The 24,980-nt window shown below is 43.4% G+C and overlaps 1 protein-coding gene across 8 annotated transcripts in view; it reads right to left on the bottom strand.

The window, feature by feature from the left end:
* Positions 1 to 13,947: 13,947 nt before the first annotated feature.
* SRSF4 (serine and arginine rich splicing factor 4) overlaps positions 13,948 to 24,980 on the bottom strand; it is a 28,687-nt gene continuing 17,654 nt past the window's right edge. For 7 of the 8 annotated variants that reach the window (XM_043993695.1, XM_043993699.1, XM_043993696.1 and 4 more), the window contains 5 exons: positions 23,404 to 23,546; positions 22,449 to 22,589; positions 18,452 to 18,666; positions 15,679 to 15,768; positions 13,948 to 15,420 (listed from right to left, as the gene is read on the bottom strand). In XM_043993695.1, coding sequence (XP_043849630.1) covers positions 14,598 to 15,420; positions 15,679 to 15,768; positions 18,452 to 18,666; positions 22,449 to 22,589; positions 23,404 to 23,448 — 1,314 coding nt within the window. In that variant the 5' untranslated portion in view covers positions 23,449 to 23,546 and the 3' untranslated portion in view covers positions 13,948 to 14,597. The remainder of the gene's footprint in view (positions 15,421 to 15,678; positions 15,769 to 18,451; positions 18,667 to 22,448; positions 22,590 to 23,403; positions 23,547 to 24,980) is intronic. The other variant, XM_043993692.1, reaches the window with a different exon arrangement.

Below are 24,980 nucleotides of genomic sequence, written 5' to 3'. Positions count from 1 at the left end.
GCTGTCACCCGTTACCCATGCGACTTTATGACGATCACTTCACTTCTCTCTGGGCCTGTTTCCTCAGCTGTAAAATGAAAGGCTTGGTCTGAATGACCCTGAAGGTTTCTTTCCAGCCCTCAGTCTGACCCTATACCATCCCTAGTTGTTGGATGGAAACTCAGGGTTTCTTTCATACAGTAGAACTTGTCAATCCCCACTCTTTCTCTACACACAGAGAGTCCTGCCAGCGGGAGCCCATCCAGAACTGAGGAGGCAGATGTTGGACTTTGGAGCACCCAAAAGGGGGTGGAGAAGGATGGTAGTGGGGGAGACTGTGTGGGCGCAGAGATGGAGATGAACCCAAGAGCTGTCAACGCCTCTGATCTGGGACAGAGCAAGTGGAGCAGCAGGCCTGCTGGAGACCCTGGTCTGCTATGAGCTTTGGGAGTCCCTGGCCTGTTCACTTGGCAGCTGGATGAAATGTCCTGTCATTCTGAAATCACTTACTACCCACAAACCCACAGCCCAGGGCTGCCAACTGGCCCTGAGACCAGACTTGTGACCAATACTAATAGAAAACTGGGTTCAGAAGCCATGAGATTTCAGGTTTGGAGGGTCCCTGAGAATTGAAAGATGTTAACACTACATGGGGCCTTTTTAGCAGTGATCATCCAACTGGGCCTCCTTTATAAATGAAGAATTTGTATCCATGAGGAAGCTGAGGGATGGAAAGGTGTATTGATTATAGAAGGTCAAAAATGGAAGAGCCTTAGAACACAGGACGTCAGAGCTGGGAAGGCCCTAAGAACTCAGGATGTCAGAGCTGGGAGGGACCTTAGAACAGAGAATGCCAGAGTTGGGAGGCCTCTTAGAACACAGAATGGAAGAGCTGGGAGAGGCCTTAGGACACAGAATATGGGGGGGGGGCTTAGAACAGAGAATGTCAGGGCTAGGAGGGGCCTTAGAACACAGTGTCAGAGTTGGGAGGTCCCTTCGAGATCCTTCTAACTATATAGAAGGAGAATGAAATTCAGTGATGGGAAGATTTGCCCTAAGATCACATCCATTAAGGTGGTTCTGCTGAAGAAGAATCCATTACAGCCAATAGACTCTTTTATCCTTTGAGAATGACCAAATGAGGAAGAATCTCGCCACTTCTGGGGGTTCACCGGGAGGGCGCCAGAGGCCCAAGAGGGCACCTGTTAATGAAGCTAAAAAGAAAACCAGGTGTGGTCTGGCGCGGTATTACAAAGCGACAGAGTTTCTATTGGCCAGGATGGCTTTTTGGTGATAATGAGGAGTGATCTGATTGGGATTTTACTTGACAGCCAGGCCCTTGCAGTCCTTCAGCCACCCAGAAACGGTTAGGGTAAGATTCCTCTTGCTTGTGTTGGCCAGGTCACCCTGGCAGTGGTCTTGTGCTTGGGGTCCCGGGCGCCCTCTCTCTCCCCAAAAGGTGACATCCTGCCTTTCTTCCCGAGGGTGAGCCTCATGTCACTTGTCCAGAACAGCCTTTGTAGTGCTTACTCTGGGAACAAAAATTCTCAGTTATGGCTCTGCGTTGTTATTGTTCAGTTGCATCCAACTCTTCGTGGCCCCATTTGAGGTTTTCTTGGCGAAGATACTAGAGTGTTTGCCATTTCCTTCTCCAGCTCATTTTACAGATGAGGAAACTGAGGCAAAGAGGGTGAAGTGACTTGCCCAGGGTCACACAGCTAGGAAGTGTCTGAGGCCAGATTTGAACTCTGGTCTTCCTGACTCTATGCCAAGCATTCCATTATGCCTCTGCACCCAATTACTTAAGTGGGGATTTCCCACTGCAGGCTTCGGGCAGGTTAAGTAAAATTCAATTAAATTCAGCAGATTATTCAGTTGGCGCTTATGGGTGTTATAGAATGCCCCTCCCCTCCTGAAGACCCTTTAGTGGCTCCCTATTGCCATTAGGATAAAATACAAATGCTTCTGTTGGGCATTCAAAGCCCTTCACCATCTGGCTCCAACCGATTTTTTCCAAACTTATCTACATTATTCCCAAGTCATGCATTCTACATTCCAGCTTTATCTTCCCCGTTCCATCTCTTGCCTCAAATCTTTGCACAGGTGGCCCCCTCCCTACCCAGACCCCCACCAGGATTCACCTTATGGTTTCCCTCCTACATAACAAGCTTTTCCTGATCCCCCAAGTGTTTGTCCTCTACCCTCCCTACCACCTGGAAATCACTATATGTATTTACTTGGTATATGTTGGGGTTTTTTTTGGGGGGGGGGCAGGGCCATGGGGGTTAAGTGACTTGCCTAGGGTCACTCAGCTAGTAAGTGTCAAGTGTCTGAGGTTGGATTTGAACTCAGTCCTCCTGAATCCAGGGCTAGTGCTTTATCCACTGCGCCACCTAGCTGCCCCCAGCATATGTTTTTATTTGCATCTCTGGACATGTTGCTGCTATGAGAATGTGAATTTCTTAAGGGATGTGTTGATATTTGTTTCTGTCTCCCTAGCACTTAGCACAGTGCCTGGCACATGGTGGTTGTTTAATAAATGTTTCAATTGGATGCCAGGATCTAGAAAGGCCAAGAAGAGGCAGTAGAGGAAAAAGCATTGAATTGGGAATGAAGGAGACTTGGGTTTGAGTTCCATCCCTGTCAATATATTCCTGTGTGACCTTGGGTAAGTGATTTCCCCTCTATGGACCTTCAGTCTTCTCCTCTTTATGAATAGAAGTCAGTTGGATTAGTGGGCTCCAACATTCCTTTCTATTCCACTGTTGCATCATTCCAAGACAAGGGGAAGGGTGTGAGCTTGGATGGAGGGCATGAAGCCTCTGTGACAGATACAAGGAAGGAGCCAGCCCAGTGCTCACTTAAGTCTATGAAGCCTGGACCACAATCTTTCCTGGCTCAGCCGCCCCATCTAGTGGACTTTCTGGGGTCAACAACTAGTCTTGGAACTCGCTCTGTCCAGAGTACTGGCACAATCTCAGTTCTGATCGGGAAGAGTCCGTTAATATGTCAAAAGTCTCAAGACAACAACTAGTCTTGGAACTCGCTCTGTCCAGAGTACTGGCACAATCTCAGTTCTGATCGGGAAGAGTCCGTTAATATGTCAAAAGTCTCAAGAGAAAAGCTTGCAGGGCAGCTTAAAACAAAGCTGGGGGCGTTAAGTTGGTCACGGTTCAGCCAGAATGCAAGACTCAAGTTTTAGGTCAAAAAATACCTCCATAGACAGGCTACACCACCGTTCAGACTGTGGGGGAGGGTTGGGGGCTCAGTACCTCCTTCCCAGGCAAATGAGTGTGGAACCCTTCCAGCTCAGACATTCTGGGATCACTCATCAACTCAGATCCTGTCCTTGTGTTGTGTTGTGTTGTTTTTTTGTTAATTATAAAAATATTTTATTATTTTCAAGTAACATGTAGAGAGAATTTTCAACATTTGTTTTTATAAGATTTCTAGTTTCAATTTTTTCTCCCTCCCTCCCTTTCTTCCCCCCTCCCCAAGACAGCAAGTAATATGATATAGGTTATATATGTACAATCACATTAAACATATTTCTGCATTAGTCTTGCTATGAAAGAAGAATCAGAACAAAAAGGAAATACCTCAAAAACGAAAAAACAACAGCATCCAAAACAAAAGAAATAGTATGGTTCAATCTGCATCCATATTCCACAATTCTTTTTTTTTCCTGGATTTGGAGAGCATTTTCCACCATGAGTCCTTTGGAACTATCTTGTACCGTTGTATTGCTGAGAAGAATCAAGTCTATCACAGTTGATCAACACATTATATTGATGATACTGTGTACAATGTTCTCCTGGTTCTGCTCATCCTTGTGTTTTTGTAAACACTGATGGTGGTTCATGCCCAAGAAAGGAAGACATGGGAATGCAATGCACTCTGATCCATATGTCTACACATTCTGAGTCTGTGGAAATCTTGCTATGGTGTGTGTGTGTGTGTGTGTGTGTGTGTGTGTGTGTGTGTGTGTGTACATGGAAGAAGAGGCTATAGCCTGCTCTCAAGGAGAAGAAAACATAAATAACTAAGTGTGTCCAAGATATATATTGTTGTTCAGTCGTTCCAGTTGTGTCCAACTTTTCATGACCCCATTTGTTTTTGGTTTTGTTTTTTGCAAAGATACTGGAGTGGTTTGCCTCTTCCTTCTCCAGCTCATTTTACAGAAGAAGTAAACAGAGTGAAGTGACTTGCTCAGAGTCATCCAGCTAGGAAGTATCTGAAGCTGGATTTGAACTCATGAAGATGAGTCTCCCTGACTGCAGGCCAGTACTCTATCCATTGAGCTACCTAGCCAGCTGCCTATCCAAGATGTCTGTCTGTTTGTCCATCTGTCTGTCCGTCCGTGTCTCTCTCTCTCTCTCTCTCTCTCTCTCTCTCTCTCTCTCTCTCTCTCTCTCTCTCTCTCTCTCTCTCTCATCTTAGCCACAAGACACTGGCAGTAGGGTGAGAAAGGACCAGGAAGGGCCTCTTATGGCAGCTGTTATTTTTGTTTTGTTTTGGTTTTAGTGAGGCAATTGGGGTTAAGTGACTTGCCCAGGGTCACACAGCTAGTAAGTGTCAAGTGTCTGAGGTCGGATTTGAACTCAGGTCCTCTTGACTCCAGGGCCGGTGCTCTATCCACTGCGCCACCTAGCTGCCCCCAGCTGTTATTTTTGAGCGAGGTCTTTGAAGGCAACCAGGGAAGCTGGGGGGCCAAGAAGAAGAGGGCAAAAATTCCAAGCACAGCATGGAGGACGTCCAGTGAAAATGCCTTGAGAGATGGAGCGTCTTGTGTGAAGAGGATGTGGAGGGAAGTCAAATGTAAGAAGATTGGAAGGAAAGGTAGGAAGGGACCAGGCTGGGAAGAGGAGTTTCATTTGGTCCTCATTTTTCTTATCTGGAAAATGGATTGGGGAGAGGTGGGGCTTGAAATAGGCGACCTCTGAAGGCCCTTCTGGCTCTCCATCCAGACCACCCCCGTCTGCTTCTCTGGGTTTTGGTGCTCTCTGGCTCCCCCCACCCCCATCCCATCCTTTGTACTCATGTTCATCTTGCTGACTCACTGATTTTCTCAGTTTCCACCCCACATCTCTAAGTACTGAACACCTAAAATCCACAACTAAGCACAGACCTCTCAGTGCCAAGGTCTCTTCCACGAAGCCTTCCCTGGATTATTCAACTCAATTCAATTCAGATGCTTGGCAGAGAGTGCCCAGCCAAGGTTCTCTCTGGCTCCTGAGGGAGCTGCCTGTCAAATCTTTGATTCTCCTTGCTATGGCCTTCCAGAGGACCAAGTAAGTAGGTTGCTTCTGTCACGTCCCTAAAATCCTGGTGACTCAGAGTCAATTAGGCAACCCCATAAGCGCCATGCCTACACAACTGAACTCCTTTCACACAGGAAGGACAATATTTTGATGGAAAGGGCTTACCCACCACCAAAGAGGATCTCCCTGCCCCCCTCTCTCTCCCCTCTCTTCCTCTCTCTCCTCTTTCTCTTCTCCTCTTTCCTTTCCCCTCTCCCCTTTCCTCCCTTCTTCTTCTTCTCCTCCTCCTCCTTCTTGTCTTCTCTTTCTCTTTTCCCTCTCCCCTCTCTTCTCTTCTCCTCTCCTCCTCTTCTCTCTCCCTCTACTCTCTCCTCTCTCTCCTCCTATCTTTCTTTCTTTCTCCCCTCTCCCTCCTTTCATCCTTCCCTCCCTCCCTCCTCCCCCGCCCTCATACACATGTACAGAAACCAAATAGATTCAGATTTGAGATGCTTATAGTGGAAAGGGATCAAACAGTCCAATCCTTTATATCACAAATGGGGAAACTGAGGTTGAGAGAAGGAAAATAATCCACTCAAGGACACAGAGAATTAGTTGGCAGAGCCAGGATAGAAACCAGGTCTCCTGACTCCCAGCCCCACAGTATGCCAGCCATTATATTCTATTTTATATGGATCTGGGATGAAACATACCCACTGAGTCATTTTAAGTGTATAGCAACAGTTAAGAAAAATGACTTCAGAGGAGCAGCTAGGTGGTGCAGTGGATAGAGCACTGGCCCTGGATTCAGGAAGACCTGAGTTCAAATCCAGCCTCAGACACTTGACACTTACTAGCTGTGTGACTCTGGGCAAGTCACTTAACCCCAATTGCCTCACCAAAAAAAAGAAGAAAAAAAAAGAAAGAAAAATGACTTCAGAATGGCAAATGTTCCATACATTCAATCCCATAAATATTTATCTATTTATTTATTTATCATTAGTGTTTTATTTTTTTCTAATTACACGTAAAGAGTTTTCAACATTCATTTTTGTAATATTTTGAGTTTCAAGTTTTCCAATCTGATATAGGCTATACATTACAATCGTGTTAAACATATTTCCACATTAGTCATGTTGTGAGAGAAGAATCAGAACAAGAAAGAAGAAACACAACAACAATAACAACAAAAGTAAGAATAGTACACTTTGAACTGCATTCAGAATCCACAGTTCTTTCTGAATGTGGAGAACATTTTCCATCATGAGTCTTTGGAATTGTTTTGGATCACTGCACTGCTGAGAAGAGCTAAGTCTATCACAGTTGATCATCACACAATGTTGCTGTTACTATGTACAATGTTCTCCTGGTTCTGCTGACATCACTTCACAAATATTTATTAAGCACCTACAGGGTTTGGGACACTGGAAATACAAAGATGAAAAATGAGTTGGTACCTGGCTTCAGGGGGAAACTAGGGGGCGCCATAATGCACAGAGCACTGGGCCTGGAGTCAGGAAGACCTGAGTTCAAATTTAACCTCAGACACTAGCTGGGTGACCCTGGACAAATCACTTCACCCTGTTTGCCTTAGTTTCCTCATCTGTCAAATGAGCTGGAAAAGGAAATGGCGAACCACTCAAGTATCCCTGCCAAGAAAACCCCAAATGGGGTCATGAAGAATTGAACATGACTGAAATGATTGAAACCTGGCTTCAAGGAGTTTATAGTCTAACGGAGGGTGGGGTGTAGAGATAAGAGCTGTTCATAAATCAGTATGATGCAGTCAAGAATGTAATAAGTTGGGGCAGCTAGGTGGCGCAGTGGATAGAGCACCGGCCCTGGAGTCAGGAATACCTGAGTTCAAATCTGGCCTCAGACACTTAACACTTACTAGCTGTGTGACCCTGGGCAAGTCACTTAACCCCAATTGCCTCACTTAAAAAAAACAAAAACTAAAAAGAAACAAATTTGGCCTCAGACACTTAATACTTACTAGCTGTGTAACCCTAGGCAAGTCACTTAACCCCAATTGCCTCACCAAAAAAACCCAAATGTAATAAGTCAAAGGGAAGGTCCAGATGAGAATGAGAAATTCTAGAGTGGAGGGATCACTGGAGGAAGGGAGATCAGTTACAAGAAATCTAATGGGGGCCTGAACTAGGGTGGTCACCATGTAAGTGGAGGGAAGGAGACAAGTATGGAGGCAGAATTGAGTCAGGACTTAGCAATTAATTTGATGTCGTGGGGTAAGGGAAAGGCGAGAGTCAAAGATGGTTGTTTCTGTTCAGTCATTTTCAGTTGTGCCTGACCCTTTGTGACCCCATTTGGGGTTTGGCATTGCCTTCTCTGGCTCATGTTACAGATGAGGCAAATAGGGTGAAGTGACTTGCTCAGGGTCACACAGCTAGTAAGTGTCTAAGGCCAGATTTGAACTCAGATCATCCTGATTCCAGGCCCAGCTCTCTATCCACTGTGCCACCTGGCTACTCTATAGTCAGATGAGTGAACTTGTAAAACATAGGTGCCTGGGAAGATAGTAACTGGGGAGAGGAGCAGGCTTAGGAGTGAAGGTGGTGAGTTCAGCTTTAGAGAATATTGATATTGAGATGTCGCCTAGACAGGCCAGCAGAGAGATCTGGCAGGATCAAAGATGGAGAGCAGGAGGAGGCCCTCTGCGAGGTCCAATTCTCCCCATTTTGCCTACGAGGAGATTGAGGCCCAGGGAGGTTAGAGATAGGATGTTCCTGTCACATAAGTGGTAGAGATGACATGACTTCCATGGCATCACAAGAGCTCAGAGAGGAAACTGGTATTGGAGACACAGATCTGAGAGAAAGGAAGACTGAAGAGTTGTGTTCACTGGGGCTCCTTAGGTCACCAACTCTCTTCCAGTTCAAAGGGTGATTATTTTGAGAGGCACCGGATTGGATTCAAAGGACCTGGGTTGAGGGCTTTCATGAGGCTCAAATGAGAATGGATAGAAAGCACTTTGCAAACCTTAAAGTACTATGTAAATGCCAGTTATTATTATTAGCTTCTAGTCTAATTATGACTTAATTCCCTCAGCCTTCTTTGCAGTGTTGCTGAAATTGAGCAGTTTACAGTGGTGTGCTGGTAAAATGTTTAACAACCAGGTATGTGTGGGAGGAATAAGCACACACACACTTAAAAATTTACTCTGCATTATCAATACTTCTTTAAGTCTAGATAATCAACAAAACAAGAAACCAAGCCCCAACTTGTGCTGATTTCTGAGGTGTAAATGCTCACATTGAAAATTTATATTTGAAAAAACAACAAAAAAAGAAAATTTATATTTGCATTGTGTGCATTTGATATTTTTCTATGTGTAAGTGTTCTTTTCCCTGAAAAAGAAACATCAGGACCTTTAGCATGGAGGCTCTCATTTTTGTCTTTGTAACAAAGAGTAGTCACTTAATAAATGCTTGTGATGGACTTCACTGTATAGATGAACAAAGGTACCCACACAGTTAAGATTCTCTCCTGCCCCCATCATAGTAATTTACATTTAGAAGGGGAAGAGAACAAGTATTTATTAAGCACCTACTGTGTCCCAGGTACTGCATTAAGCACTTTACAGATATCCCAGGCACCTTAAGAAAACTATTTGTAAAACTTCATTACTTTACAGATGAAGAAACTGAGGCCCAGAATGACCAGAACAGACCAAGATCAGAGGTATTCAGTGACAGAGCTGGTATTTTATCCTGGTCACAGTATCAGAGAATTTCCAATTTGGAAGGGATCTTAGAGACCACCTGGTTCAGCTTGTACCTGCAAAAAACAATTCTGCTATGGTACATTGTCATTCTGCTCTGCTTGAAGGCTTTTGATCAAAGTGTATGAGATGATTATGCATTTGAGTCCGATTAAACTCTGAGGATGGGGTCTGGAAGGTACCCAGCCCTGCCCCAGTATAGTTCGTTTAGAAGTTTATTGCTTGTCAAATTCTCACTGTCTCCTTTAATTTTTATTGCCAATTAACAGTATTTTTACTTCTGCTCAGTCTCCCCACTTGTCAGCTACATATTAGTTTTGTCTGCAATCCATCATGTGTCAGAACCCCAGTCAGTGGGTCAGGGAGTTTGCGCACCAATTCAATACTCGGGACTCAAGAAGAAAGGACGGGGCTCGGCACAGGATACAGCAATTGAGTTGAGACCAGATGTTAAGTGACATGTCTCTTTTTCTCAGAGCAGAATCCCCTTGGCCCTGGGGTCCCAACAATGGATTATTCTTTTCTTCCCAACATAACCGAAGATAAATTTTAACCCTGTCATCCTTCTAGAATTAACACGACTACAGAACAATGTTGAAGCACCTGAGTGACTCTTCCTGTTCTTCAGGTTGAATATCTTTAGAGACAGGGGCCTGGAGAGGGGAGTCAGTGGGAACTGTGAGATCTGAAACATCTGACTGTCACTCCCCTGTTTCCTCTTCCTTTGGTTTGACCTTGTTCCCCCTCCCCTTTTCCCCCTTGCTCCTGGAACACGTATGCATGTCTCCATACATTGATCACAAGCTGAACACGCACCCTGGGTGAGACAGGATTGGATGTTAGATTGTGAGCTCGACCTAGTGTGCGTGGGGACTTCCCCTCTGACCAACATTCCTATATAAGGTCAAGGCATGTATTAGCTGGCGCGGTTCAGGTATTGAGCTTGCCCATTCCTATGGGAATGTAATAAATCTGTCTCTGCTTGACTTTGTGGTCTCCTCGAGTTATTTGGGTAAACTGAGGCAGTTTGCTCCATACAAAAGGAAGAAGATCCAATGGAGTCTTCCAACTCTGGGTCACTGCTCTTTCCCATAGAGGGGAAGAAATGCTAGCCCACCATGATGGAATCTAACAAGAATCTTCCTACTATAGGTAGGGTTAGTTATGGTACAAGTGAAGTGACTTAATCAGTGCTGGGAACGGGAGAGATCTCATTGCTTTGATTAAGATGATTTTCCATCTTCTGGAAAGCAGCCAACATCCAAAGTAATCAATGAGAAGAGTCTGGATTCTTTAACCATGGAAAGGATGACATGGTAGAGAAGCTTGAAATGATAAAGGACAAATGTCCCCCGTGGGCAGTTGGTTAAGAATTTGTCAGTGTCTCTTAGCGCTGCTCAAGGCAGAGGGTGCTTCTTTCATCAGTGACTGGCCATGATTCTTTAAGAGTTATCACCGGGGCAGCTAGGTGGTACAGTGGATAAAGCACCAGCCCTTGATTCAGGAGAACCTGAGTTCAAATCCAGCTGCAAACACTTGATACTTACTAGCTGTGTGACCCTGGGCAAGTCACTTAACCCTCATTGCCCAGCAAAAAAAAAAAAAAAGAAGATACAAGAATTGGGGCAGCTAGGTGGCGAAGTGGATAAAGCACGGGCCCTGAATTTAGGAGGACCTAAGTTCAAATCTGGCCTCAGACACTTAACACTTACTAGCTGTGTGACCCTGGGCAAGTCACTTAACCCCCATTGTCCCGCAAAACAAAACAAAACAAAACAAAACCAAAAAAAAAAAAGAAGATACAAGAATTGACTAAGATACAGTCTCTGCCCTTAAGTTTAGAGTTTAGCAGAGGTGGGGGTGTAGAGAGTAAGACACAGATACTGCTGTGATGTACAATATCACATAAATGCGAGAGGAAGTATGTCTGAGGACAGGCCTTTGTCAAATGGGGGAGTGATGGAAGACTTCCTGGAGGAGGTGGCAATGGGTTGGGCTTTAATGGTTAGGAATTCCACAGGGAGAACATTCCAGGCAGAGAGAGCAGAGGAGCCTAGTTTATCTGAAACACTGTGTCCTAGAGGCTATTCTAAGGCTGCAAAGATGACAGACTATGGAGGGAGGGCCCCAAAATGCCAGGCAGGGAATTTAGAACTTTACTTGATGGGCAACAGAAGGTGAGTATTTTTGAGCAGGGAAGTAATGATCATTAGGAATATTCATAAGAAAAATTATTTTTAATAGTTTAAAGAAAGGCTCAGAAGGGGAAGAGGAGAGGCAGGAAGTTCCTAGGGAAAGTGCTCTCAAAAGTCCAGGTGGGTGGTAATGGGAGATCCTACTAGAGCAAAGAGGAAAGGTGATTGGGTGAATTACGGCCAGTTAAATAAAAGAGAAGTGGGCTCAAGATGACTAAGTCACATCTCGGATATGTTAAGAGACAGTGGAAAAAGCAATGGATTTGATGTTCCCAGGGGCCTCTCTCTGTGTGACTTTGGGTCTCGGTGTTCCCATTTCCAGAGCAGATCCTCATCTAGACCAGTGAATTTAATGACTGAGGTGCCAGTGGGGCACCCAGGTAGAATGGATGTCTTGCAAGTAGATGCAGGTCTGGAGCTTAGAAATCAAGGCTGGACATAAATCTGGGGGGCATCTGCCCAGGGTGGCGGGGAGCTGCAGCTGTGGGAGTGAATGAAATTGATGAGAGAAGTCCAAAGTAATGGAGCTTCAGGATTTGGAAGGAACAGAAAGCTAACCTACCTTTTGTTACTTAGCAAAAATGGTGTGCTATTTAATGAATAGGAATTCCATATGCTTTCGTTCTGTATTTCACAAGTTTATCTGATTTTGCTGATTATTTATGTATGTTTTTTTTTCTCTCTTTTTTTGAGGGTTAAGTGACTTGCCGAGGGTCACACAGCTAGTGTCATGTGTCTGAGACCAGATTTGAACTCAGGTCCTCCTGAATCCAGGGCCAGTGCTTTATCCACTGTGCTACCTAGCTGCTCCCTACATTTATGTATTTTAAAAGCACTAATGACTAGGAGGAAAGTCAGGAGAGTATGGGAGAGTATGGTATCTATAAAATTGAGAAAAACTACCCAGCTGGGGTGAAGTCAGGGATGGAGAGGCCTTGTTGAACAAGTAGCGGGCAACCTTGGAGAGGGAAGTTTCTGGAAAGTGGAGATAGGGGTGATACAGAAGCCAGATTCTAAGGCGATTGAAGAGATTAGTTGATAAAAGTAGAGGAAGGTGTATATAACATATTTTTCTCTTTTGAAATTGTTTTGTTTTTATATTGCAAACAGATTACTCCTACTTTGTGAGGTATTCTGTAGCAAGATGAAGTTAAATAAGTGATTTTTATCTGAAAGTAAATACATTTCATAACTATAGAACTCTCAATTCTTTATTAATTAAAAAAACCCCAAATTTATTCTCCCACCCCCAACTGAAATGATCAAGAAAGTTTCTTTTAACAAATGACTATGTATATATGTGAACACACACACACACGTATCTCAGTCTGCACCCTAAAAATCCATAACCTCTGTAATGGCTAATATTGTACATAACTTCTTCAAGGAGTCGGGGGTAGGGAATATAGCTGGATGAATCAGAAGGTCGAGGAGACTGAAAAAAGAATGAGGCTGGAACATGGGTGGGGAGAGACTGAAGATTCCTGCTGGGAAGAAGGTTCCAGAGGCGGCAGGAGGGTTAACACAAATATTTGAGGAATGGAGAATTATTAGTGGGGTTCTTTCCCAACCTCATTTCACATTACTCCCCTTCATGTACTTCTTTGTGAAACTATTTTGATATGCAATGTGTTACAGTAGAGATTTGGAGCCAAAGGGTTCCTGGGCAGACGTTGGCCCTAATTAACTTATGATATTGGGCAAAGGTCACTGAAGCTCACTGGATAAGCTTCCTCATCTCCAAATGAGGGAGGGGGAGCCTGAACTAGATTCAGGGTTCTGAACCTGGGGTTGACCAATTCTTTAAATCCCATGACTTAGCTCAGACTGTTCTGTGGCAGCAGAATGGACTTAAGGGTGCCAGTGGAGAAGAGGAAGGGGAGGATGGGGAGGCGGTGATATACTATAGATAACCCATTATACTAATCCGCAATTTGCGTGTGGTGGTAGCAGTAGAGATAGAAAGGAAGGGTTGATTTGAGACCCTCAAAGTAGAATCCAGCTGACTGGATTTGGTTTGATAAGGAGCCCAGGGAGTCGTGTTTTCTCTACACCACTCCAGGGACGACCTTTTGCTTTGTTCCATCCACATTCTACCACAAATTGGCTGTGGGACTGAGGGCAAGTTATTTAACCTGAAATCCATGGTTAAATCACTGTAGAATTGACAAGAACTTGAGTGATCATTTAGTCCAATGCTCTCATTTTACAGATGAGAAAAAACTGTGTTGTTTTTTTTGGAAGATTTTTTCATAAGGAGGATCCTCCAGAGATCAATGAATATGAAAATGCTTTGTATATAAAGGGCAGGCTAAACCAAGGACAGGGCATTGGACTAGATGTGTCCTGAGACTGAAATTCTGTGAATGATCACTTTGATCTGCCCCCTCCTGAACACCAGAAATGACTTTGCTTTTTGAACCTCTTTTTACCTTTATTATTGTACATAAGTACAATATGTCTTGTATTGTAAAATTATTGATGTACGTGTCACCTCCTTGGCTAGAATATAAACTCTTTGAATACGGAGTAGGTGAACTGTGTCCATTTTTCTTTGTCATCTACTGCCTCACACAGTAACTTATGCATTTTATTAGATGCTTCACAAATGTGTAAGGAATTGAAATGACAGGAATAATCTCAAGAAATTGTCATTCTAATCAAGAAAGGAGAGACTATTGAATCTGAAGCAGGCCAGGTCTTCCAGCCTGGATGTATTTTGAGCAAGAAAGTGAGACACGGAGTCTTGTGGAAATGCAATACGATTTAACCACAATCCAATTTTGTCAAGCAAAAATAGTCTTTATTCAAATTTAATGGAAACAGGGATCACTGTACTTTGCAAGATGGGGAAAAATAAAATTAAAAAAAAATCTTTTTTGTTTTTTTTTTTAATATAAAACAAGAGTATAGTCACAATACCAGAATATGGAACTCTACAGTGGATTTCCTATGGATTACTGCAAGTATCAGTTTTCTTGACTGTGCTATTCACAACTTTGTTAAAGTCCCAAAATATGAAACCAAAGTGGTATGAAACTTAAGACTTAGCACTTTCACTAAATGGCATACATCAAAGGGCATCAATCCAAGGGCAGAAATGGTTGAAGTCATCATACCTACCTATGTCGTCATCCCGGCCTCCGAGTCACGGGCACCGAGCTCCCTGTCTGTCAGGCCAGGCCTGAAGGTCGTGGCATTTGGGATGGTGAGGGCTGTGCACTAAAGGGCATCTTTCAATGGAGCAGAAAAGCCTGGCCCCAGGAGGCCTCACGGAGAGGGAGCGGGCACTGAGATTTCACCATGACAGACACACCATTGGGGGAGTTAAAAATGTACAGCATTGACATGGGTTCTACTTCAATCACTTGTGCTACAGCTACCCAACATGTACAAAAGACTCTTCTCGTGGAATTCCCTCCACCTGTGCTGGCAGCCACTTTAGGACCGGGAGCGGGATCTAGATCGAGACCTGGAAGGTGATCTGGAAGCGGATCTGGATTTGGACCGGGACCTGGTTTTGGAGGCTGATTTTGATCTGGAACGAGATTCTGACTGAATGTTTGGTTTTGATTTGGAATTGGATCTGGACCTGGCCTGGGCTTCCTGGTTGGCCGGTGCGTCCTCCCCATCGCCTCTGCCTTCTTTGGGGCCGGCCTCGAGCTTTAGGTTCTCTTTGCCCTTCGACTGGGAGCGGGATCTGGAGCGAGACCGTGAGTGGTCAGGGTCTTCCTTGTTCTTCTTCTTGCTGCTGCTTGCCTTGCTCTCCCGCTTGCTGTGCCTCTTGCTCTTGGAGCTCTTGCTACGGCTGCGGCTGCGGCTTCGACTGCGGCTCTCCTCCCTGCTCCTCTTTCTCCCTTTCCTCTTGTCCTTGCTCTTGCTGCGGCTGCGGCTGCGGCTCTGCCCTTTGCTCTTGCTGCGGCTCCTGCTCCTGTCCTTGCCCAGGCCGGCCTCCTGGCTCCTGCTCCGACTCACGCTGCCCCTCCTCTCCTCCTTCTCGGCCCTCTCTTGGCTGCGGCTGCGGCTGCGGCTCTGGCTCTGGCTCTTGTCCTGGCTGGCGCTGCGGCTCTTGGCTTTCCCTTCTTCTTCGTTGTTCTGCATTTTCTCCTCCGTCTTGTCTTTGCTCTTGCTCCGGTCCTTGTCTGCGCTGCGGCTGCGGCTGCGGCTCTTGTCCTCTTTGCTCAGACTGCGGCTCTTCTCCTTTTTGCCTCGACTGCGACTCTTGCTGCGGCTACGGCTCTTGCTCCTGGAGTGGGAGCCGGACCTGGAGAGGGAAGAGCATGAGCTGTTAGGGATGGGAGAACTCGGCAGTAGAGGGGAAGCCTCTCAAGGATCAATGGATGCGAACAATTTTAAGGAGCGTTTGGGCATCAGGCCGAGCTGGGTGTGCACAAGCAGAAGGCAAAGCCTGAGCCACAGAGTCATCACAGACACTACTGCACGGGTGGGAAACTGACCCGAGAGGGGATGGAAAGGTCAGAATCACAAAGCGGATGGAGCAGGTGTTCCTAATGACACCCACCTGGATCGGGACCCACTCTTAGAATGGCTGCTCTTGCTGCTGCCGCTGCGACTTCTGCTCTTACGAGAGTGTCGGCTTCGAGAACGAGACCTAGGAACAGGAAAACAAGCTTTCAGAGCGCCTCACGCCACACGCCCTCCCCTCCCCTCCCCCAGCAGCTTCTCTGCATGGCTCCCTCCCTGTGCCCAATCGTTCTGCAGAGGACATCAGCATGGGAGAGATGGCGCATGGTCAAGAATGAATTTTAAGGGTATAAAGAAAAACAATTTCCATGGAAAAGAAAAAGGAGGGAGGATTTAAAGAGACAGATGAGGAAATATAGGAACCTCTCACCAATAAATGTAAAAGTCTAAGACAAAGAAAACGGAAGGACAGGCGACAAAGGACCAGAATATTGGCAGACAGAGCTGTGTGATAATCATCGTGATGATGACAGTGGCTGATAGCACTTTCCAATGACTGTCTCACTGGATCCTCACCACAACCCTGGGAGGCAGGTGCTATTATCATCCTCATTTTATAGATGAGGAAGCTGAGATAAACAAGGGTTAAGCGACTTGCTCAGGGTCAAAGAGCTAGGAAGTGCCTGAAGCTAGATTTGAACTCAGGTCTTCCTCACTCCAGGCCTAGCGCTCTATCCACTGCACTACTTGGCTGCCTCTATGTTGCAGTGCAAAGTTTAGTAGGCTAAGGAAAACAAAAATTCTTTAAAAAACCAAAAAACAATAAACAAAACCCTTTACTAGAGAAAAAGAACATTTTAAAAATGTATAGGGCCATTACTCAGAGTGGACAAGACTCTGGTAACAACAAGCACCTATGCCTGACTTGGGTGGCCCACATGGCCCCCCACTGCCCGCTGCTGTCACTGCTGGGCCAGAAACCTTTAAACATAGTCAGAAGGGCAAGGGGAGAAGAAGGAATCTGCCAACAAGAGGCTAGTGGGCTCAACTTTCATTCTTGGCAAAATTCTTGAACACAGAATTAAAGGGCAGGCTAGTGAAGGGCTAGGAGTAATCACAGAGATTTGTCACGACGACACCAAAAACAGGCTTCCTCAGACTGATCTCATTTCCTTTTCTGGCAAGATTACTAAACTGAAAGTTATACAATTCACTTAGATTTTAGCAAAGAAATCTGGCAAAGTCTAGATATGGGTGAGATGATAGGTGGATTCAGAATTGGCTGAAGAGCCATACCATAGTCATTAATGGGTCATGGTCAGCTTGAAGGGTCTCCAGTGAAGTAATTCAAGGTCTGCACCTGGCACTATGCTGTTTTTATCAAAAACAGAATGTTTATCAAGTGTGTAGATGACACAAAACTAGGAGAGGTAGGTAACACACTGAGGGAAATGGTTAGAACTCATTCAAAAAGAACCTGACAGGCTGGGACATTTAACCAAATTTAATAAGCAAGGAGGAGAGAATCAGAAGGGAGTGGTATCATGGAGGATCAAGTACTGCAGAGAGGTCAATAAGGATGAGGACTGAGAAAAATGGCATTCATTTGGGCAACGAAGTTATCCTTCGTAACTCTGGAGAGGGAAGTTTCACTAGAATGATGAGGGAGCCAGACTGAAGGTTTAGAAGAAAGTGAAAAGAAAACTGAAGGCATCTACTGTGGGTAACTTTTTCATTCAGTGAGTTTAGTTACTAAGATGAGAGACATAGGGCAATAATTAATGGGGAAGATAGGATCAAAAATTTTTTCTTTAACAAAATAAAAAGACATGGGCATATTTATGGGCTACAAGGAAGGAGCTGATAGGGGAGACTGTAGATAAAAAAGACAGGGATGGTGGGGACAATCTACTGGAGAAGAGATGGGATGATCAAGGGTACAAATGACTGGATATGTGGAATGAATGGATTTTTTGTTAAGTTGTTGGTTTGGTTTTTTTTTTTTTTTTGGTGAGGCAATTGGGGTTAAGTGACTTGCCCAGGGTCACACAGCTAGTAAGTGTCAAGGGTCTGAGGCCAAATTTGAACTCAGGTCCTCCTGAATCCAGGGCTGGTGCTCTATCCACTGTACCACCTAGCTGCCCCCAGTCTTTAGTTCTTGAAGAAAGCCTGTTTGACTCTGTGACTTTGTATGGGGTTTTCTTAGCAAAGATACTGGAGTGGTTTGCCATTCTCCAGCTCACTTGACAGATGAGAAAACAGAGGTAAAAAGGGTTAAGTGATTTGTCCAGGGTCACACAGCAAGTAAGTATCAAGTGTCTGAGGCCGGATTTGAACTCAGGTCCTCCTGACTTCAGGGCCAGTGCTCTATCCACTGTACCACCCAGCTGCCCAAGGGGTGACCTCTTTTTGGTAAGACAAAGAAGGGATATCTTTTTTATGTGTCTAAGTTGGATGAGATGATCTCTCAGTTCCTTTCTAAGCTAAAATTAGATGATTCTTGGGGATACGCAGGGGAGGCAAATAACTGACAAATTCTAATCCTAATGGGAAAGACCCACAGGGGGCAGTAAAAGTAACTTAAACCTGTAAAAAAATCTGCCCAAACACATGCTTTTCTCTACCTGTAATTAAAACATAAGATCAACAATCTTAAAAGTTGAATAAGCACCTACATCTGAGCAAAAAGTTCAGTGATTTAACACGTGATAGGGTTTGGTTGGAGGTTATTAATATTCTTAATGAATGCCTTTAGACTAGGAGAAAGTGTGCCAAGAGTTTACCCAATGGCAATAGAAGGTAGGGTCTTTTGTGCTTATGTTCATTACAGATTACCTTTAGCTACAGTAAAAAGGTAAGAGAGTTATTACCTTGAATGACTCCGACTTCTGGAATAGGAACGTCGCCGTCTCGAGCCAGGCCTGTCTTCAACAAGTCTAATTTTTCTGCCATTGACTTCAGTTCCATCCAGCTTTTCAAGAGCTCTTTTCATGTCAGAATAGGACACAAATTCAATTACACCTTCATTTTTGCGCCCTTTGTGAGCATCTGCATATGTTACTTCTCCTGCTTGACGCATATAATCCTAAAGGGAAGAAAAATTGTTCCGAATGGATAGATTAGGGGATCTAACACTAAAATGTAGAAAGCAATTGTCACATTAAGTCCGTAGTAACTGATCTTTTATTTAAAAAAAAAAAAATAAGCCTCCCCCCCACCCAAGGAAGCAGCTCAGTCTTTTAGAATGAAGAGCTTAGATTTTAAATTGTATTTTTAGATAAAATCACACGACTACACTATAAATGACTTTCTACATCTTATGGCAATCCACTCTATTACAGTGGTTTGCAGAATTTTAAGAGTTGGAAGGAATATAGTTTAACATTCTACGGTCAAGTTTACTTCAGCAATTTCATCATCACTATTCATTTGGAAATTCTAGTCACTTATTCTCTCACTGCTCCAGTGTTTTCATTTATAAAAGTGGAGTCATGTTTAGTCTCCCTTCTTCACAGGGTTGTTGTGAGGTCCAAATCTATGAGAAGTGCTTTAAAAATGATAAGGTACCATAGTAAGGAAATACTACTACTTGAAATCAATCTAAAAACTTGGGTAATATTAAGACCAAATCATTCCATTTTCTCCAATTATCTACTATTTACTTATTTGCTCACATACATATAGTACATATAGTCTCACTCAGGAGAATATAAGCTCTGTGAGAGCAGGGACTGTTTGTCTCTGTATGGTCAGTGTCCTGGACGTGATAATTGGGAATCTCCCTGCCCCAGCTATGTCCTAGGCCCTTTTCTCTTCTCCCTCTGTACTATTTCTCTTGGTGATTTCCCTTCCATGGATTCGATTGTGTCTATGCTGATGATTCTCAGATCTACTTTTCTAGCCCTAACCTCTCTGCTCACTCCCTTGCATCTCCAGCTGTCCACTGGACAACTCAAACTGGATGTCCCACAGACATCTTAAAGTCAACATGTCCCAAAGTGACTCCTGCTCTTTTCCCCAAATCCCACCTTCCTCCAAATTTCTCTATTACTGTGAAGGGTACCATCATTCTCCCAATCACCCAGGCTCACAACCATGGTGTCACCCTTGACCGCTCTCTCTCACTCCCACAATATCAAATCTGTTGTCAAGTCCTATGGATCTGCCTTGGCAATCTCTCTCTCTCTCCCCCCTGTGTGCCCCCTTCTCTCTGAAACTACCACCGTTCTGGAGAGGATGCTCAAGCTCCACCACTACAATAGCCTTTTAGTTGCTCTTCCTGCCTCTAGTCTCCCCTCACCCTAGTCTCCCCTTCCACTCGGCTATGAAATTGATTTTCCAAAAATATAGTGCAGGTCTGACCACATCATTCCCCGTTCAACAAACTGAAGTGGCTCCCTATTGCCTCCGTGTGAGGTTCAGAGCCCTTCGTAACCTGGGCCCCTCCTTCTGTTATATTCTTTTTACACCATACTCCCCTCTATACTCTAGGATCTAGGGATGCTGGCCATTTCTCAATAAAGATACTCCCATCTCCTGGCTCTGGACATTTTCATTGGTTGTCCTTCATGCCTGGAATTCTCTCCCTCTTCATCCCTACTGGCCTTCCTGACCTCTATCAAGTCCTCGCTAAAACCCCACTTTTATAAGAAGGCTCTTCCAATCCCCCTTAATACTAGTGCTCTTCCTCTTAATTATTTCCAATTTTTGCTGCATCTTTTTGTACTTAGGTATTTACATGTTTTCCTTGCCTCCTCTCCCTCTTTCCCCAGACTGTGAGCTCCTTGAGAGCAGGGGCATTCCCCACCCCCTTTCTTTGTAGCACTGGCACACAGTAGGTACTTAATAAATACTTGCTGACTGAATGACAATGTTTGTTGAATGAACTAAAGCAAGGGTAACTATAACTCTTTTCAGAAAATGTTTTTTATTACTAGAAATTAAAGGAAAAATACAAATTGCTTAAATGTATAAGCATCATGGAACAAACAAAAGACTACATTCTAATGTGAACTTGGCAAAATTTGTGAAGTATATCGGATACTGCATCAATCACAGATTTTCTCAGTGAAACATGGTTCTGACTTTCAGTTTTGCCCAGCCCCAAAACTCATGGAACGCTCTCGGCAGCCCTACTATGCCTCCTGGAAAGCCTCTCTCCGTTATTTATCTCCCAGCATCTCATACTTCTCCTCCGCCTTCACTGCCTCTTACTTTCTGCTCTATAGGAGGAGAGGTCTCCTCTCCCAACTTAACTGTGAGCTTCTTTATGGCAAGAACTGTACCTAATTTATTTTTATTCCTCCACTACCATCTAGCACAGCAAGAAAAATAGCAAAGTGTTTGTAACAACCCTGTGAGATAGATGCTATTTCTTATCCCCATTTACAGGTGACAAAACAGAATGGAGGTTTAGTGAAGCCCAGTGTAGCAAAGCCACAAAGTGCCTGAGGAGGGATCCCCACCCAGGTCTTTCTTCCTTACTCCACGTCCAGTTTCTATCCACTTTGTCACACTTTCTCTGTAGGTACTTGGTGTTGAGTGAATTATGATGTCTTATTTCCTAAGTTTCAACCCTAATTCAAATAATAAGGGAATGATTTCTTTAATGTGTTTAATCAATCTGACAAGATTTACTTCCTGTGACGCCCCAGATAAGTGTCTGCTACACTAAAACCTTTCAGCCAAGTATATTGGGTTGTAAATCAGGAAATGTGGTGTGTGGACCTGACTTGCCATCAACAAATGAAGGTCTACTATATCCAGTTAAAAAGATGTAATCAAGATACTTTCCTACTCCTAATCACTCAAACTACCTCTAGTTTCAAAAAGTAACATGTGATCAAATCAGAACTTTAGCTATTAAAGTTGTGGGTTCTAAAATTCTTTCAGCCAAACATTTCAGGAATACAACACAGATAAGAATTGTGAAATCTAGGCCAAATATCTACTTTTGCCCAACGAATACTGAACTGCAAAGTCCCTAAATGTTACATTTAATAGGGTACAAGATACTATATCTCTTTAAGCTTGAAGCTTAACTCTAAGTAGATGGCAGGGCAGCTTTACTCTGAAAAGAAATATATTAGGACCTTGTTTGTCACTAAAAAAAGAGCTGAATATAATGTCTTGGAGACTACAGAAAGTGGAGGGCTAATGAAATACTGAAGGGTTCTCATTACAAGGGAGATGGCAGGAATGTAACCTTAAAAGTCTTTGTACTTTTACATATCCTTTCATTATAGAATTTCAAAGGCTCTGAAGTCACACCAATAAACTTAGTGGGTTATGAACCTAAGCAAGTTTACCAAAATGTCACCACAAATCAACACCGTTTCCCAACAACTTCATTAATACATTATAACTAAGTCCCAAGAAGCAGCAAGGCAGATAGAATGCTGTGCATGGAGTCAGAAAGACGTAGGCTCAAGCCCTGCTTCTGACACGTCCTGGCTGTGTGACCACCAGCAAACTACTGACCCTCTCAGTGCCCTGGGGAGCTTTTACAAACTCTTAAGTTGCAGCTATGCTGCTGACCTGCATACAGGATAGCAACTTCTAGACCAAGAGATTTCCTACAAGGATAAAATCAAAGATGTGGACAATGCAAATTGGCCTAAACAACCAAACTGAGTCCTACCATATTATTGCAAATTATTGTTTAGTTGACTTCCATCCAATGAAACTGGATGGTCAATAATTTGCTAAGTTGACAAACATGCCTAATGATGTGCTTTTTTTCTGCGAAGTCAATTAATCCCCACTGGGGGCAGCACACCTGAAATAGTTGCCCCCCTCTCCTAACTCCTGATTCCTGTTCATTCCTACCCCTCCCATCCTGTCACAGCGCATTGAAGGTTCCCAAACCTTTAAATCTTGCCAACTGCAGCGGCTGGAGAGATTTTCCACAATCAATCTGTATTCTGTACGAGTTGGAGGGCCATATTTATCTCTTCCACTTCTTCTATAACCATATCCACCTTTGGGAGGTTCAAGCAGATACCAATACTTCAGTTGTGGAATAGGAAAAAATGGCTTAGTAGACATCTCATATAAAATATTAGCATACAGACTTACCCTTACTCCCACCCAGTCACAAACTACATATTTTTTATTAAAAAAAAAGAAAAAAAGAAAAAAAAGGTAACCACAGAAATACACATTAAAATTAACTTTCACATGCTTAACGATAAAGATACATGGATGCATTCATTAATGTGCTTAAAATTCACATGAAAATTTTATAAAAATTTAGAAATAGCATTCAAATCACTAAAACTAGTTATTGATATTACTTATGTTGATTTGGGGTTTGTGAATATCTGATATGAAAAAAGATTTTCAGGCACCTAGTTCAGTTTAATCTCATCTGTGGCTAACCCATGGGATCCTCGCCACCCGGGTCTAATAGGAAAAGGTTGGGGTCGTCACATGGCTGCCTTTTTTGGGTCAGCCAAAGGCCACGATGGTCAAAGAGCCTCATGGAAAGGCATCTGAGGGTCAGCCAATGGAGCAGGCAGTCATCTTAGCCCCAAGGGAGTCTTTTAATTAAAACATTGAGGTCTTTGTTAAGTCTATGTTAGACAATCACATCACAAAAAACAGTATTCAAAATATTTACAAAATATTAACACCAAATATTCCACTTATTTAAATAAGAATCCAAATTAAATTGAAACATTAGCAAGTTTCCAAATCGAAGTTTACTTAAAAGTGTTATGACGCATAACTTAAATGTTATAAAAATTTAACAATAACATTAAATAATTTAATTTCTAGCAACAAAAGTGAGTAACTGATACAAATGCATAGAAATGCTTACTGCGTCCAGAACCATAACTGCCGTCTCGACGAGGACCCCGGGCATGTTCAACAATTACTCGCTCACCACAGAGGTCTTTGCCATTCAGTTCGTAAACAGCATCGTCTGCGTCACGGAGGTCATCAAATTCAACAAAACCATACCTGAAAGAGAGGTCAGAATCACAATTGGGGTGGGGGAGTTGGGATCACACTGACACACAACTTCACAGTTATCAAAGAAAAAGCAACAAAGCTTCATGCTCTAGTAGGAGTTAAATCTGCCTCATAAACTAAAGGTCAGTGAGGGTCACCTCTACTACTAAGCAAGGCAATCCTATGCCCCAGAAGAAACTGCAAAAAGAGGATGGGGTAGGGGTTCTCTCAAAATACACAGAAAAGAAAACCTATTTGAAGGTTAGGGACCATGTAGGGACTGTCAAGCTGGTGTTGCTTGCATATAGCTTCCCATCCTTTTCTTGCAATAGTTAGTCTGCTTCCAGGGTAGAGGTCATATTCAAGCCCTCAGAAACACTGGAAGGGTAGGAGGGAGAAGCCCTCTCATAAAAATGGAAGTGTTCCTTTCTGCAGGGCCATACAAGATAAAGACTATATTTTCAATAAATCATTTTAATCCCAAAGTAAAAATCTGGGGGACAATCAGATCTAAATTCAAACCCTATCTGAAATTTAACACTATTCTGGAAAGTTTATCTAAAAAAATCATGAGTAACATACTATGTACCAGTGAACCCATACAATCTTTAAAATCTGTACTTTTCCCCTACTAAAAAAAGTAAAAAGGCTTAATCAAAAAAAAAAAAAGCCACATGTGAGATAACTTGTTTGGAAATTTCTGGTAAACTTCTATAAATTTTAGGAGACAGCATGGCATAATGAAAAATGCACAAGATCTGTGAATTGAAAGCCCTGGGTTCATTTCTGGGTTCTGACATTTATCTATTAGAAGTATATCCTGGGGTAGCTAGGTGGCGCAGTGGATAGAGCACTGGCCCTGGAGTCAGGATGACCTGAGTTCAAATCCGGACTCAGACACTTAACACTTACTAGCTGTGTGGCCCTAGGCAAGTCACTTAACCCCAATTGCCTCACACACACACAAAAAAGTATATCCTGGTCAAGTAAATTAAAACTGTGCACCTCAGTTTTCTTATCTGCAAAATAGGAACTATACCTGCAACTAGCCACTCTCACAGGGTTAGAAGAAAAGTGTTTTTACAAAAACCTAAAGTGCACAGAAATTTGAGCTTTCATTTTGAATTATACAAATCCTTGTAGGATTATGAGTTTTATTTCCTTAGTATTTTAATTAAGAATTTTAGATTGGCTGATATTTTGTTTAGGCTTCTTTCTGGAAGCCCTGTTGGGAATCTTCTAGTGAAAACTTGGTAGTATGTGTACATGTACACACATGTACACACACGCACGCACACAAAATGAAAAAGCAAACCCCAAACCACCAACTGTGGTTTACACAAGTGCAAATTTCTGCAAAAACCTCAGATATTTAAAAAACGAATTAATTTTAGGGACGTCCTATTATTAACAATCATGCTAAGACTGCTAGAGTGGCCTTTT

This window comes from Dromiciops gliroides, chromosome 3 (genome assembly GCF_019393635.1).
Source record: "Dromiciops gliroides isolate mDroGli1 chromosome 3, mDroGli1.pri, whole genome shotgun sequence".
Classification (NCBI taxonomy): Eukaryota; Metazoa; Chordata; class Mammalia; order Microbiotheria; family Microbiotheriidae; genus Dromiciops; species Dromiciops gliroides.
The sequence above is the reverse complement of the archived record's forward strand: the minus strand, read 5'-3'. Positions and strand labels throughout refer to the sequence as shown.